The sequence below is a fragment of the Vitis riparia genome, chromosome 8 (assembly GCF_004353265.1).
Source record: "Vitis riparia cultivar Riparia Gloire de Montpellier isolate 1030 chromosome 8, EGFV_Vit.rip_1.0, whole genome shotgun sequence".
In the NCBI taxonomy this organism is placed as follows: domain Eukaryota; kingdom Viridiplantae; phylum Streptophyta; class Magnoliopsida; order Vitales; family Vitaceae; genus Vitis; species Vitis riparia.
In genome coordinates this window covers 17,199,378-17,216,457 of record NC_048438.1, presented here as the reverse complement: position 1 = coordinate 17,216,457, position 17,080 = coordinate 17,199,378, and the positions used below count along the sequence as shown (strand labels likewise).

The following is a 17,080-nucleotide window of genomic DNA, read 5'->3' as shown; positions in this document are numbered from 1 at the left end:
ATGGGAACATAAATGATATATTTATTTCATAAAGTTTTTCCATTTATTTGAAAAATAAATATATGTATTTTTATTTTTTCTAAAATATAGAAATTTGTGCTTTTCAAAAAATATTTAATGTTTCAGTTATAAGTTGGTGGATTTTGATAAAATAAAAGGAAGCTAAATGTTTTTTTTTTTTTTTGGAATGATATAATTTTGTGTTAGAAATTTTTTGTTTTTTTTGGTAAGAAATAAATAAAAAAATTCTAAAAATAGGTTGGGAAAAAAAATAAAGAACTACAAGGCTAATTTGGTAATTGACACGGTACTAGAAGTAGAAACAACGTTAGGCCCATCGCTATTAGAGCAGTGTTTCCAATACTCAGCGACGCACACTGTTTCTCTCTCCTGAAGTTTCACCGACCTCAAGATTTTCCCGGAAAATTGAAGAAAATTCTGAAGGAAAAATCTGTGCTAGGGTTTAGGGTTTCGGAGTCGGAGTGGAGATGTCTCAGACGGGGAAACTGATGCCGAATCTCGATCAACATAGTACCAAGCTCCTCAATCTCACCGTTCTTCAGAGAATGGATCCTTACATCGAAGAGATTCTGATAACGGCGGCGCATGTTACCTTTTACGAATTCAATATTGAGCTCAATCAATGGGTTTGTTTTTCATTTTGTTGGTGTTCCTTTAGGTTGATGAGGAATTGTGAAAAAATATGACGAAAATTTCCTGGTTTTGAATCTTTGATTATTCCTTTTATAAACTTCCATGGAATCAAAAAGCTCCATCTAGTCGAGTCTTATTCAAGTTCAACTGCTAATTTTTTCTTCTAATTTATGGAAATCAAATTCACATTGAAATTGAATTCAATTTTATTTTCTCTTGCTTCGCTTACTTTTGTAAGCAATTAAATGAAAGATTTGTAAGCTATTAAATGAGTCCTCCTTTCATTTTGCCTTTTTATCATTGAATTTCTTGAATCTTTGCCTGTTTTGTGAATTTTTATTGATATTTGTTGAATTATTTATTTACTTAGGTTTTTGCTTGTGGTTGTAGAGTCGCAAAGACGTTGAAGGATCTCTCTTTGTCGTGAAGAGGTAGTAGTTTTTCCTGGGTTGATATTTATTTTCCAACATATTAATGGGTATTTAGTACATAAGGAATTGACTCGCCCTCTGTTGATGTTATGTTATTACAGGAACTCACAACCCCGGTTCCAGTTCATTGTAATGAACCGAAGAAACACAGGTTTGGATTTGTTCTTTCATTATTTTGTTAAAGAAGATGTCTGGCTATCTCTACCCTTGTTATATAATCTCTTTCTGGTTATTCTCAGGCGCTTGTGATAAACCACTAATAGAATATAACCAGAATGTCAAATCAATGTTGTCCTGTTGTCTGATTAATCTAGAGCGATGGTGAGCCTGCACTAGTTACTAGACCGATTGTTTTGCCACTATATTAATCCTTTTGCTACATATAACAGTTGCTAGAATGATTTTCTTGAGAGTACTCAATTCTTGAAGTTTTATTATTAATTCTTTATCAGGTTAGTGTTGGCAGCTCAATGAACATTGTTAGCGCATTTCCTACCGGTTTGAGCTTTTGGGACAACTGATAGTTTAATAATTCTATTATTATTATTATTTTTTAATTGAATGGTTGCTAGGTTACCTTTTTGTCACATATCACCCTCAATTTTGGATACCTACGATTTTGTATTCTCCAAACTCTCATTTAGCTCTGGAGTATTTCAGAACTTTAGAGTGCTTGGAGGAGTTTTCTAGATGCTTTTGCAGATTTTAAGGTATTTATAAGCACCATTGAGGTGCTTGAAGTGACTTAGAGGTCTTGGAAGTAACTTGGAGGTGCTTGACAGCTTGATGAGTTTATTCAAACCCCACATCTGAAGTGTATAAGAAGGGTACCTTCTGCAGCTGCTAATAATAGGGGACCCTGTAACCTATTATAAGCACTGGTAAGGAGTTGAGGCCACGCTGAAGTCAATCCAAATTCAGCCATGAGGTACATAAAGGATGTGGCCTACTCAGTTTGTGACAATTGTTGAGAGAGAAACTTGTATGCCTATAAACACATTTTTGAAAAAAATATTGAAGTGAGGCCTTTTGTGAACTTTGGAGAAACTTTCTCTAATGATTTCTTCTATAGCTAAAAATTTCAGAGAACACATGGAGAACAAATTGGAAATTGTTACAAAAATGTTTTCCACAAGTCTCTTCTCCCCTACCCTCCTTCTCCGTTTCCCTTCTTCTCTCTCCACAAATGGTTCTTTGGATAATGATTAAAAAAATCCTTTAATGATTCCTTTAAAATTACCAACATTTTTTATAGGCAAATAATAAGATTGTCGAAATAAACGCCAAATAAATAACTAGTTAAAGTACATGGGATTAATACAACGTGCATCAAAAGGCACATCCAAAAGAGAGAGGACATAAAAGAATACCAAACAACAACACAAATACTTGGCCATAAATTGGTTAAACTCAATTGAGTTGATTAATCTTCCGAGTTGCCAAAATGTTGCCAAAAAATTCCCAAGTTAAACTAAGAAATCAATTTTTTTCCTTTCAAATCACAACAAAAGAACACCAAACAACAACCACAATTGAGAAATCTTTGAAAAATAAAAGGTGGTCATTCAAAAGGAAAACTTTTGAATGACCTATGATTTAAGACTTGTGATGAAGATGAACTCTCGATGAAGTCTTTGAAAAGTTTTTCAATCCAACCCCTGATTGTCTTGGAGGTGTATAAGAAGAGGAGGTTGAAAGCATTTCATTGCTAACTTCACAACGGATGGACTGCATTATCTTCATGTCGGTGGTGCCACTATGGTGACGGGTGAGAAATGTAAGATACCTTGTCCTCCATTGACAGCGATCCTGCATGCTGGTCTATCATCTCTCTTTGCTTTGTCTCCATAGTGTCACTCATGTGGGTGTGTATTGTAGAGGAAGCTCTATGCTTTGCCAAATTGGGTTGCTCCTCTCTCTTTGTGGTATGAGTTGGTGGTGTTTGGGAATTAGGGATTTGAAGACAAGGAGGTAATTATTATTTTAAATGCTAAGATGTGTGGTATAAATAGCATTTAGAGTTAATGTATTATTTTATTGTTTTAAAATACTAATGGGTGGTATAAATTACAACTTTTCATTTTTCCTACTTTGAGTTTTGTAAATAAACAGTTGGGTTTGTTCAATTTTAGTTTTAGAAATTCTTTGAAGAATTCCAATTTCCATAATAATTTATTTTATTAGTTTTTTAAGCTTATTTAATCATGTTCTTTTTATAAAAAAATAAAAAATTCTAATATTTTTAAAATTTTTTAAAGTTTTAACTATTTTATTTTGGATTTCATCTGCTACCAAGCTAAGACATTGAGACTGATATGCCTTAAGACCCTCCGAGTCAATGGTTGCAACCATGACTTTGAACCATCATAGAACCTAACTCTTCTTCATGCCTTGCTTGTTCCCCTTCTATTCTCAATATGAAATTTGGCTAATTAAGATGTAGTGTTGGCAGTTTTTCCAAATTTATTCTATTTTTATTTTGTTCTTAATTGTGAATCTTTTGTGGGTGGATGTTGAACAAGATAAATTTACCTTGGTTGATTGGCTATAAATTTGTTACAATCTAATTCTAGATGAAATGACATGAGACCATGGTTCATTGACTATTGGGGCCTTGGGGCTATGCCATAAGCTATTTAAATTGGTCAGGATAGATTGGGTTCGTCCTAGAAGTATGGGAGATATGATGACCATTTCATTTAGGGTTTGGGGAGTACTATTAGAGGCAATGTTCTATGGCAAATCACTTGTCTTATGCTAATTTTGATACTATGGTGGGAAAGAAATGTAAGGACTCTTCAGATATGATATAGGACCTAATTTATTTCTATTCTTCTTTTTGGGCCTCTACTACTATGGCTTTCAAGGGCACTCCTCACAATGTTATCCAACTTGATTATAATTTGGTACCTAGATCAAGATGGTTAAATAGCAAAGAGAGGAGCAATGCTTTGAGTCCTTATTGTATTAACTTGTAAGGAGTATTGAGTCTCTTTTCCTTTTATAGTCTCATGTGGCACTCAACCAATGTATAGTTCTCCTTAGTATATTGAAGAAGGTTTCTCCACCTCTTCTTTTGGTGGGATTTTGTAAATTGGGGAGGGATTCCTCAGTCTTCACTTATACTTTCAAATCCATATCAATGAATTTCTTTATTTCTTATATATATATATATATATATATATATATATATATATATATATATATATATATGTATGTATGTATTGAGACCTTTAATTCTTTTTCATATCTTTTTTAATGCGCAAATGAGAAACATGATTGTTAAGAAACCTTACCAATTTAAGTAGTGACTCTTCTAACTATTAAATTTAAAATTCAGAACATACAACTCATCTTGTCATGTGTCTAGTCGTGTCACATGTTTGTGTTTTAGAATGTTCACTACTATTTAGATGCGCTACTTGTTGGGTATTTGCATTTGTATCCATATATACATTTGTAGTAATGGGTCTTGACATGTCCTTTTTTTCTTTTTCTTTTTCCCATGGAAAGATAATCTAGTGGAGAATCTCTTAGGGGATTTTGAGTATGATGTTCAGGTTCCATATTTACTGTACCGAAATGCTGCCCAGGACGTCAATGGTATTTGGTTTTACAATTCACGTGAATGTGAGGAAGTTGCAAATCTCTTTAGTAGGTATTATTTCTTTCACATCTCTCTCATTTATGTCAATAATGAATTACATGTTTCTAAGTTAGATTTTATCTATGTGGTGCTTGCTTAATTTATATATGGATCAGATTTAGGTTGTTGAAAGATCTTATGGCAAATTTTCTTGTAAAACGACCCTTTTGTCATTACAGAAGATTCCCCACCACCTTTTCTTTTTTTCTCTGTATAGTGCTTAAAGTTGTCTTAGTTTTGCTGCCTATGGTGCTGAGAAGATATCAAATGACTATGGGGATCAGTCATGCTTCACTTGTGGGCCTTTTGTTTGGTGGCTCAGGTTCTTCTGGACCTGATTATCATGAGAATACCAATGCTGCCACAATCACCCTTCTATCCATTAGAGGAAATTGTTTGAAACAAGATAAACCAATAAAACGACCCTTTTCGATCTTTCTTTTACATGGGACCTTTTTTTGTATGAGTGATGTTTCATTGATTCTCTTACCTTTAATATTATGTCTTCCTTCTGTTGGATATGAAAGAACTTGCATATTTATCTTTACTTCTTTAGAGGTTGCTGACATACACAACTATTGGGTGATTTAAATCATTATGTTGTTTATCCTTTCTTTGTTCAGGATACTTAATGCATACTCAAAGGTTCCTCCAAAGCCCAAATTATCTTCAAGCAAAAGGTAATGGTTAATTTCTTAAGGTAATGAAACCATAATTTCCCAGTGGGTTGACCTTTATAGCTTCACTCTTATTTGATAATTTGTGTTACTTATTGCTTTTTGGAGTTAATTCTTTAAAGGTAATGTGCAATTGCTTGAAGTAATAAAACCAGAATTGTTTAATTGGATTAAGTTTTAAAGTTTTAATCTTATTAGATTCTCTGTTGTCATGGCCTTTCAGATTACATTTTTTCACAAATATTGTAATATATCATTATCTTCAAGTCACACAGCTCTTTGTCCCTTGATCCAGTGTGAAATATGGGAGAAAGTTTGCACTGCAACACATTGTAGTGGATTGAGTTTCATGAGTATATTTATTAAGGTGTGGGAAGGTAGTTTATGGGGATGAATGGTAGTTAACAAATTAGGGGAAGGGAAGAGTGGTTAGAATTCTAATAGTGATAGGGAAGAAACTGCTGTTCAATAAAGCTGTTTTAGGCAAACGGTTATGAAGACTTGGTGTGGAAAGATAGTTTATGGGGATGGCAGGTTGTTAATGAATAAGGTGAAGGGAAGGGTGGTTGGAATTCTAATATCAACATGGAAGAAATTGATTTGAGAACCACTTTGGTTGGAAGAGGTGGAGATCCACTATTGTGATGATCTTCTGAAGCAGTTTTCCTTGGGAAGTTTGGTCAAAGGGGAAGGATTTGAAATGCTATTATTTAGATGAAGTATATGACATCAGTTATTAGAGAGCTAATTCAATGGAATTAGAGAATTAAGCATTCTAAGAAAATACTTTTAATGTTATGAAGGGCTTGTTTAGGAAATAGTAGCATGCATGGGATAGCTTATTTTGAATAGTTGATTCCATAACTCATTTCCGAAAGAACCTCTAATTTTTTTTTTTCCAAGAGAGGGGGTGAGGAGGGGTGGTAGTTTCAGATGACATGGTTTTGGTTTATGAAACTATGGAGACGGTAAAATACAAAATAAAATTAAGGAGGGGATAGAGTAGAAGCAAGAGGGAGAGAAAAATATGGATAATTAGGAAATTTTGATGAAAAGGGAGAAAAAACAGGTAAGAAAAGAATTAGCAATTAGATGAGAAAGAACAAAAGATAGATGAGGAAAACAAAAACAAAAATTACATGAGAAATATGGAGAAGTAGGGAGTGAAAGAAAAGTTACAATTTTTTGAAATAATTTTAAATAACAATAGTAGTAATTGCTTGTTCTTTGATGTATTGAGCAATATTTATAAGCAATTCAAGAATCCTAAATAAAATAACACATTAATTTTATTTTATTTTATTTTATTTGATAGGTAAAACAAAGGAGTATGTATTAAAAGGAAAATGCGCAAACAGTGTCCCAAAGTATACAGGAAGTGTACACTAGCTGCCAAAAGGCTTAGCCAAGTAGGGGAGGGAGAGAACAAAAAACCATCACTTGCCCTCAATTAGAACCTAGGCAATCAATGAAACTAGTAAGAGAACGAGTAATAAAACCTTAATAATACTCCTAATGTTAATAAAACTCTTGGGGAATCCCCCTAATCTTTTCCTATAATACACTTGAAATTGGTTATTTTCATCTTCATTGATAATACCTAATGGAAAAGAACTAAACTCCGATGAGTTATGGGTGCAGTATTGCTCAAGAAGATTAGGATCAAGTTGCCGAAACTTGTCTGAAATCTATATTGCATCAGAAACTAAACAACTGACAACCACTAGGGAGGAACTCTTAACCTTATCATCAAACACATCCCCTATTTGCTTCCACACAAATTGGACTAACATTCATATTGTGTGTCAAATCAGTAAATATTTAGGTCCAAGTTTGTGAATGATATGAAAAAATTCATTGACTTGAGAAAATAGCTTTCTTGGAGAAATGTTTTGGGTATTACTCAGGGCAAATATGGATCATGATGCAATCTTTCTCGCTCAATTCCCAATTTCTAAATGCATATCAATAACAACTAACAAGTTTATAATTTTCATTATCTAATGCAATTATTTGTCGTATGTGGCATGGGATCATGGGATGTAGTGTTAGCTGCTAACAAACTCTTGAGAGATAATGTTAACCAGTAAGCAAGCAATTAAGGGGTCTTGTCCTTTTTCTTAAAATCTTTTTGTGTTGAAATATGAAGGTTCTGCATTTTAAGAGTTTTGAGTAGATGTTTTAGGTGCCTGAGATGAGGAACCTCTCGATTAGGTTGATGGCCTAGGTTGTGCCTTGCTATCCTTTTTAGCGGGTTCAGCAGGTTTTAACAAGATAGACTTACCTTGATATTTCAACTAGTAAGTATTTTTCCTGCCATAATGGGTGACATCAAGCACATATATAACCAAGGACGACCTAAGAGAATATGAGCAACACTAGGAAGAACACGACACCAAGTTCTATTTGAATGGTCTCCCATTTTAATGTGAAGTAAATACTTGGTTAGACACAAGCAATAAACTGTTATCTACCTAAAGCTACCTTATATGGTCATGGATATGGTTTAGATTGCAGTTTTGTCCCAGCAACAGCACTTAGAAATCATATTAATAGAGCTACCACTATTAATAATGAGTCTGCATATTTTATCCTCACATTCAATATAAATGTGAAAAATGCAAGTGCATTCCACTCATTGCCATCCTTAGAAGCAGACAGAATACACCACAGAAAATTAATATGGTGTCATTGGTAGCCCACTCTTTTTCTTTTCCTAAATCAGGTGGGGGTTATGAACTTAAAAATTATTCACTATTCTCACCTTCTTGTGAATCCTCAGGCTCTTGCTCTAAGCTTGGGGTGCCATGTGGACACCATGAAGCTATATGACCCCTTCCATGATAATGGTGTTATTCTACGCTAGAACTACTAGACTGAGGATTACTTAATATAGACTCTCTTCCCCTCTCATTGGTTGCTTCTTGGCCAATGTTATTGCTTCCACGTGGAGCAACATGGCAGGTTTTACAATATTACCAGTCCTCATGTTGTTTCCTACTTATGATGAGATGATCCTTGGACTGATAAGACTCCTTGACTTGAGAAGGCATGCATCCTGGATGAGGAATTTTAAGATACTTTCCAATTTCTAAACCCTTGTGATAGGCTTCTCTAGTATCAAGGCAATGAAGGCTTACAACCTCTTATAATTTTGGTTTCAACCCATGAAGGATTTTTTGCCATAGTTACCTGGACTTCCTCCCTCACTTCACATCTCAGTTGAAGCTCCTTAATATGAGCTAAGTAGTTTGTCACTTGGATGATGATTGCCTAAGATTAATCCACTGATCTAACTGCTTCTAATGATATGCAGGGAGATACTTTTCTTTCAAATATTTGTTTTTTTTCAACCCAAATGATGATTGTTTCCCTTTCCTGCAGACTCTAGATTAGACTGGATATTTTGCATATATTGCTTGGTAAAACCAATGAGCTTCATTGTGGCAAAGGGGGGCTAGGCATCTGAAGTGTCATACTATTCAAAATAATCCTGAAGTCAGCTAACCAATCAAGGAAAGCATAAGGGTCTAACCTTTGATAACCAGGGCAATCTACTCAAACCTTCTTTATCACCTAAATCATCATGTGAATGTCTAGACAAATGTCTAAGAGGTTCATGCCTAATAGGTTGGTAAAAGTTTCCATGAACCAATGGTGGTGTTGCCCACAGAAATCCTTCCTTTGTTATCCCATGAATGAGCCACTCTCACCCATGGCCCCTAGTCCATCATTAGGATTCTCATCGAATGTCACATTTTGGATTGATCTAACCACCTCTAATGATATGCAGGGAGATATTTTTCTTTCAAATATTTGTTTTATTTCAACCCAAATGATAATTGGTCCCTTACCTGCACTCTCTAGATTAGACTGGATATTTTGCTAATATTACTTTGCAAAACCAACAAGCTTCATTGTGGCAAAGGGGGGCTGGGTATCTGAAGTGTCATAATATTCAAAATAATCCTCAAGTCAGCTAACCAATCAAGAAAAGCATAAGGGTCTAACCATTGATAACTAGGGCAATCTACTTAAACCTTCTTTATCACCCAAATCATCATGTGAATGTCTGGACAACTGTCTACGGTGCATGCCTAATAGGTTGGTAAAAGTTTCCATGATCCAATGGTGTTGTTGCCTACAGAAATCCTTCCTTTGTTCTCCCATGAATGAGTCAGTCTGACCCGTGGCCCCTAGTCCATCATTAGGATTCTCATTGAATGTCACATTCTGGACTTTTGGACTTTACTTCCCTTTATAGGTCTTCTAAGGTTCTTATATTGTACATCAATATGTGTGGATAAGAGACCTTGGCAAGACCTTAGGTATAGGATTTTTTTTTTTTTTTTGATAGGAAACGACAAAGGAATATATTAATAGAAAAAAGAAGTACAAGAGAAGGATGAGGAATCCTCCCACCAAAGAAAACTAGTCTACAAGAAACCAAAAATAAGAAATTACACTGTAATAACGAACAACTACTCTAGGCTAAACCAACCCATCGGAACTACATGCCGCTAACCAATCAAGTTCTAACACAATAAGGGGGGTTCCCTTAAAAACCTTGGAACAAAAAGCCCAAAGAGAAGCAAGGAAAAAAATAGAATCCCAAAGACTCTCTGGATTCCTTGCTTTATCCTAAAAAATCCTCGCATTTCTCTCCTGCTACACAACCCAAATTAAAGCTATGCACGCAGCTTGCCATAAAACTATCTCTCTCCTCGATAAACCAAAACCACTGAAAGTGATGGATAGCATGTCCCCTATTTTAGTAGGCATTCTAACATGAGACTCTTCTCTATTTTATCCTAGGGTGGAGGAAAAAGCTGATTCAAATAGATGCCTTTAGTTGGCCGTAGCCTAAATTGATTTACAATTAAGAGAATTGTCTAGCTATCTTGGAATTTAGTTTGGTAAATTTAGAATAAAATTCTATTCAAGTTTACTGCAAAGTTGGTTTATAGAATGCTGCCATGGATTTTGTGATTCACTAGAGTTCATAGAGGAAGAAAATATTGAAAATTATGAGATATATGGATGAGTTTTTTTCTTTTTTAAACCTATAAAATAAAAGTTTTATTTTTAAATTTTTTTATTTTAATTTTTTTTTTTAATTTTAAGGAATATATTGATATACTTCTCAAATCATAATAAACAAACTAATCAAAATTATTAAGATTTGATGTGGAAATAACAAATTTAATGAAGGATCTCTCTCTTTCTCTCTTTTGTGTGTTTCTGTGTGTAGGAATTGAAGGAAAGAAAAAAAAATTAAAGAAGTTAAATAAAAGAATATGGGCTTGAGGGTAGCTTCATTAGTTGAAAATTTGAAATCTGAAGGTGGACACAATTCTCACATGATAAGATATTAACCGAGATTTGATGAGAGTATACTTTATCATTTGTTTAATTAGTCTTCGATTAATTTGGACTGTCTCGACCAATAATTATGATTAAAATTTCTTGCATAGAAACAATCACCATCTTTTTCTTCTTCTTCTTCTTCTTCTCTTCTTCTTCTTTCTCTTTATATATATATTTATTATAAGCAAGCTCTACGTTTCCTGTTGAAGAGCACTTCCCACGATTGAAGCTTATAAGTGCAGATAGGCATATTGAATTGATCTAATTCTAATACCAAATTGGATATAGAGAAGGCGGATGGTCATGTGAATTGGAAGTTTTTGTTTGCAATGCTCAGAAAGATGGGCTTTGGGGAGAAATGGATAAAATGGATAGAATGTTGCATTTCCACTGTGAAATTTTCTGTTTTAGTAAATGGATCTCTTTCCGGTTTTTTCCAAAGTTCGAGGGGCTTGAGACAAGGAGATCATCTCTCCCCTTATTTGTTTGTGATAACCATAGAGGTGTTTAGTTGTCTATTGAGGAGGGCTATTAGTGGGGGCTTCTTATCTGGTTGGAGGGTGAGAGGTAGGAGTGGTGAGGGGATTCTAATCTTGCACTTATTATTTGTTGATGATACATTAGTGTTTTGTGAGGCGTTTTGAGACTAGATGACTTATCTAAGCTGACTTCTCATGTGGTTTGAGGCTTGCTCAGGTTTGAGAATCAATCTTGAGAAAAAACGAGTTAATTTCGGTGGGCAGGGTGCATAATATAGAGGACTTGGCCTTGGAGTTGGGGTGTAAAGTGGGTGGTCTCCCATTTTGCTATTTGGGTATGCCTTTGGGGGCCCCTTTCAAATCAGTGGAGGTGTGGGATGACGTTGAAGAGAGATTTCGAAAAAGGCTAGCAATGTGGAAGAGACAGTATATCTCAAAAGGAAGGAGACTCATTCTAATCCGAAGCACTTTATCTAGTATGCCTATCTATTTCATGTCCCTTTCTTGCATGCTAAGAAAATTGAGGTTGAGATTAGAAAAGATTCAAAGGGATTTTCTTTGGGGTGGTGGAGCTCTTGTGCAGAAACTGCATCTTGTTAGGTGGAACATGGTTTGCTTGGAAAAAAAGAAAAGTGGTTTGGGTGTGAGAAATCTAGCTCTAATGAATATAAGCTTCTTAAGCAAGTGGAATTGGCGGTTTGCCAATGAAGGAGAGGCCTTTTGGAAGTAAGTCATCAATCACAAGTATGGTGAAGAGGATGAGGGGTGGCATTCTCGTGCAGTGAATGAGAGGTATGGTGTGGGATTATGGAAAGCAATTAGGAAGGAGTGGATTTATTTGAGTGGTAGGTAGGCCTACCAAATGGGTAATGGGTAGAGAGTGAGATTTTAGATGGACAAATGGTGTGGAGATGAGCCACTTTGTGAGTACTTCCGTCCTTATTTCCCATTTCTACGCTAAGGAAGCTTGGGTGTCGGATGTTTGGAACCTTGATGGTGATGGGAGTGGTTGGACCCTTCTTTTCTCAAGGGTGTTTAATGATTGGGAGGTAGAGTTGGTGGAGCGTTTTTTGCAAAAGATCTAAGCTTTTAGGGTGCATAAGGAGGTGGAAGATAGAGTGATTTTGACAGCTTCGAGGTATGACACCTTTTCGATCAAGTATCTTTTTTTAATCTTGGAGCCCGGAGATTCTCCTTTGTTCCCTAGTGGTAGTATTTGGAGGGTGAGTGTGCCTCTTAAGGTGGCATTCTTTGCTTGGAAGGCTTCTTGGGGGAAAGTCTTAACTTTGGACCAACTTCAAAGGAGGGGACACTTTTTGACTAATAGGTGTTTTCTATGCCTCTCTGAAGTAGAGACGGTGGATCACCTTTTTCTTCATTGTGCAAAGACTTGGGTTCTTTGGAATCTTCTCTTCTCCCTTTTTGGTGTGGCTTGGATTCTTTCTTGTTCAATGAAGAAAACTCTTCTTGGGTGGCATGGGGCTTTTATGGGTAAAGTTCGTAAAAAGGCTTGGCAAATGACCCCCTTATGTTTATTTTGGACAGTATGGAAGGAAAGGAATATTTGAGTGTTTAGTAATGAGGAGCTTTCGCTCCAAAGATTGAAAAATTCTTTTGTATGTAACCTTAGGTCTTGGGTTAGGGTGTCTATGGATTTGAGCCCTTCTTTGCTTGTTAGCTTCATTGATTGGTTAGGCTCTAAGTAAGGGCAGGTGATGTTTTTGTTTCTATCCCTCCCCCTATGGTTTGAGCCTTTTGGCTTATTTTGTATACTCTCTGTATGCTTTAAGGACATTGCTTTTGGTGTCTACTCTTTTCTTTATATACATCTTTTTTTATCTATCAAAAAATAAAATAAAATTCTAAGACCAAATTGACGCAAGATAGCAAAAAATGAGGAGAGACAGAGAATAGGTGAGAAAAGAAGTATGACTTAGATAAGAAAGAGAAGAAAAACAAAAATTAAATGAGAAATATAAAGAAGTAAGGAGAAAAAGAAAAGTAGTAATTTTTCTAAATAATTCTAAATAAATAATATTAACTGTTTTTTCTTTGATGTACTCAGCCCTGTTTATAAGCAATTCAAGAATCCTAAATAGAATGAACTAAGCTAATGTGAATAATTTTATGATAAAATAAAACTTAGGAATGGCAATACTAATTTGATGTGAATAGGAATATCTGTTATCCTGTACATTGAAGATTCAAAATTGGTGCTTTTAGTCTCTATCAGGAGGTACACTTGGAACCAAAGGATTTAGATTTCTATTGGATTATATTGTGTCACAAGATAATTTAGGCACTCTTTGTATACATCCTGTATACTCTAGTCCTGTGTCCTGTGTCTTGTGTACTCTGGTGTACCTTTTTCTATTACTAATTTATGCATATCTATCTTTACGTATCAAAAACAATTTTGTCACTAGATAACAGTTGTTAGCAGTTGTGTCCTTCATTGATCAGGTGACAGTTACTGATAGTTGTGTCCTTTAATTGATTATGTTTATTGGGAAATTTGTATTTTAATCTCAATATCTAATTCTTCCTCTCATTCCATTTTGTTAAAATATAGTGAGTTTGAAGAACTTGAAGCTGTTCCAACAATGGCAGTCATGGAAGGCATGCTGGAGCCATCATCAACTGCTTCTGCCACCACAGATGCTCCTGAAGATTCTACATTTGTAAACTTCTTTGGTGTATGTACTCTACCTCAACATCATTCCATCGAGTCCTTTTAAGACATGAGAATTTTTTATACCACCTGGAGTTTTTTTTCTATTTTAAGTGAAATGACCATGGATGTTATGATAGTGTTAGTTTCTCAATCATTCAGAACTTAATGATATTTCTCATTCCAATCAAAATGAATAATTAATTTTCCTTCTTAAATCTCCTATCTCAGGTCTGCAAAAAATTCTATATTTATTTAATACCCATCTCATAGGTTATTTCCAATTAATCAAATTGGCCTTTGTCTATTTTCCTCTGTATATGAAATGCATCTGCACATGTTCTGAGATCTTCAGAACTTAAGCTGTGGAGGCGATGATTCAGATGGGACCAAAAGCTTTTGTTGATTTGGAAAATTTCCTTTTATTGGAGAGTATACATGTATAATTTACATCATTGATCATTGGACTTCCCAATGCACAACATGCATCATTCAACATGGAATGAAGTAGAGAGGGAAAAAGGAAAGAAAAAGAAAGTGGAAATCAGATTAGATTACTGAACTTTCTTTTTTTCTCTTTTCTTTCTTTATTTATTTTTGGTCATTTACAAATGCACACCAGCTATGATGTTCCAAAGAGTAAATCTTACAACATCATTCATTTTGGTGTGTCTGACTAGAGAAAATCCCCCACATCTATATCTGCAGGCAGCTATGAACATCGGAAGTAACACTTCAAATGTGGCAAATTCAGGACAATCTTATCAGCCGTCTATAACTGTTCCTTCATTTTCCCATGCACCAAGTGTTGTTCCTTCCCCGGTTCCAACCTTGCAAGTACCATCCCTACCTCGGTCAGCTTCTTCCACTCCGCCATTGCCTATCCATGAAACTCCAGACCCAATCAGCAGCAGCAACCTGGCAACTAACCTCGTGAAGCCCTCTTCTTTCTTTGCACCACCTTCTTCCTCGTCCGCATTGATCATGCCACCTATGTCTTCGTCTATGCCAACTGCTGGTCTTCATCCTCCCTTGAATCTGCAACGCCCATACGGTGCTCCAATGCTTCAACCCTTTCCACCACCTGCTCCCCCAGCCTCTCTTACTCCTACTTCTTCTCCTTCTCCAAATTACGGACCAGTTATAAACAGAGACAAAGTTCGTGATGCTCTTTTATTGCTCGCTCAGGTATTTCCATCTCTTTTGTTAAAGGAAATTTCAGCTTTATTGATAATGGCTTGAACCATGTATTGCTTTCTTCTATTGATAAGTATTAATTAATGTTTTACTGGAAGAAATTTTTTTGTGTTCTTTAAAGTCAAAATGTTGCAAGGCATTGAGACAATTAATGGAAGCTTCTTGTAACCTTGAGTTTTTCGAGTAAATTTTGTTTTCTAATTTTGATTTACATGATTTTTGTGCTGGAATTGCACTTCATCTTTCTAACAAGTCCATCCATCATGGATGCTATGCCAATTGCTGCAGATATAAGTGTCAAATAAAACATGGGAATGGTGTCAGATTCATAGAGAGCCAAAAATATGATTTTGGCTAAGCATTAGAATCAATTAACATAATGCATCATACTGTCTTCTAGGTGATTATATGCCATGTGTGACTGGATCCCATATTCCAGTAGGCCATATAAGAAATGGCTTAATTATTCTATTTTCACAACATATGGTACTTTATTAAAAGGTTTGGACTGTGATATATAAAAATTCTTTGAATATGTTTGAAAAAACTTGCTCAAAAATGCATTGTCGTTAGTATTGAGCCCAGTGCCCTAGCATATACAATATAATAGTAGAGAAAAATGTCTTAGCTTAACACAATTTCCTGGCATCTTTTCTCCCGGAAGGGTTTTTCTATTGGTGACAAATGGTAATTCGTCTTCTTACCTTGATGAACAAGTTTTGGGACCGAATTTGATCTGTAGGGGTGTACAGGCAAGCAGACATGTGGATTTGCATGTCTATTCAACAGTCAATTATGGACATTGGCTACTGGATTCCAGATGCCATTTGAGCAGTATTCCAAATGTTATTAACTAGATGGAATGGTTAGATTTGAAAAAAAACGCATTTTTGTTTCATTTCTTATTCTCTCCCTATCTTGCCAGAGAGTGCTTACTTTTCTTTTGGATGTTCTGATTTCAGGGTTTAAAACTGTTTTAATATGTTGAATGTGAAATTTCTCAGTTATTGACATTATCATTGGATTTGGTTTGTGCCTAGGACAATCAATTCATTGACATGGTCCACCAAGCGTTGCTGAAGTTGCTTACTTCTTGAGTAGTTTAAAGACTCGGTGATGCCTTCCCTCTGCAGATTTTCACGGAGTACAGAATGCAAGTAAGATTAGTTCTGCATATATCTGCCTTTTTGCTAAGTCTTTAGATTTAATGGTAGGATAATGATTTCCAGTGTAAGGGAACTGCTAAAGCATCAGTGTGTCATAAGCCCTTTATGTTTGCTGTGCTGAGGAGTTGCTGGATCACTTGGAAGAGTTGGAAGAACGGTACTCACCTGTTTGGACCCATCTGTTTCTTGCTCTTCCTATAAATCAAATGTTAGTAATTGTAGGAATAGTGTTTTCTCAATTTCCAGTTCTCTGTATGATGTCAGTTTAGGTTGTGGAATGTGGTAGTTGTGTATTCAAACCCACGTTAATTAAGTAATCAAGTTGTTGAAATAGTGATTGGACCACATTTAACACTCACAGAAGGAACTTCCTGTGAGAGATTGAAGATTTTGAAGGCGCATGATCGTTTGGAAGTGAATGCATCTGATCCTGGGAGAGGCGCCTTTGTGATAGTATCTTTCTGACACATTTTAAGGGCTTATTTGATATTTCTATCATGCTTTCAGAGGAATTTTAATGTCATGCTACTTTGTTGTTTCTTTTTAATTGGTTCTTTCTATAAAGATTTATGATTCACAAAAAGGATGAGTAACCAAAAATAAAATTGATGTGTTATTAAAGTCTTGATTGGAAGAGCTTTGCATTTTAGGGTTTCGTGTAATTCTTAAATCATTTTGAGAAAGCAAAAAGACCGTTGCAATTTCTTCAGATGCAATACGTCACATATATTTTTATGTAATTAAATTTTTTGAATTTCAAAATTATTTATATTTTTAATAAGATCACTTTGT

General features: G+C 35.2%; 1 protein-coding gene across 4 annotated transcripts; it reads left to right on the top strand.

The window, feature by feature from the left end:
- Positions 1-359: 359 nt before the first annotated feature.
- LOC117920148 (mRNA-decapping enzyme-like protein) lies at positions 360-16,871 on the top strand. Of its 4 annotated transcripts, XR_004652214.1 has the most exons (10): positions 360-647; positions 1,045-1,085; positions 1,187-1,236; positions 4,599-4,743; positions 5,355-5,411; positions 13,827-13,950; positions 14,634-15,113; positions 16,163-16,279; positions 16,352-16,445; positions 16,650-16,871. XR_004652214.1 is itself a non-coding variant. In XM_034837515.1 (8 exons), the coding sequence occupies exons 1-8, from the start codon at positions 489-491 to the stop codon at positions 16,217-16,219; spliced, it is 1,113 nt and encodes a 370-aa protein (XP_034693406.1). In that variant the 5' UTR covers positions 360-488; the 3' UTR covers positions 16,220-16,835. The 4 variants fall into 4 exon arrangements, 1 of the variants encoding a protein (XP_034693406.1); XR_004652215.1 differs by lacking the exon at positions 16,352-16,445; XR_004652213.1 differs by having other exon boundaries at positions 16,352-16,835.
- The last annotated feature ends 209 nt before the right edge of the window (positions 16,872-17,080 follow it).

What these genes read in the sequence shown, in the direction of transcription:
- LOC117920148 (XM_034837515.1), top strand. Translation starts at nt 489, where the DNA reads ATGTCTCAGACGGGGAAACTGATGCCGAATCTCGATCAACATAGTACC. An exon ending in GTTGCAAATCTCTTTAGTAG is followed by an intron (nt 4,744 to 5,354) that starts GTATTATTTCTT and finishes TTCTTTGTTCAG; the next exon opens with GATACTTAATGCATACTCAA. An exon ending in AAATTATCTTCAAGCAAAAG is followed by an intron (nt 5,412 to 13,826) that starts GTAATGGTTAAT and finishes GTTAAAATATAG; the next exon opens with TGAGTTTGAAGAACTTGAAG.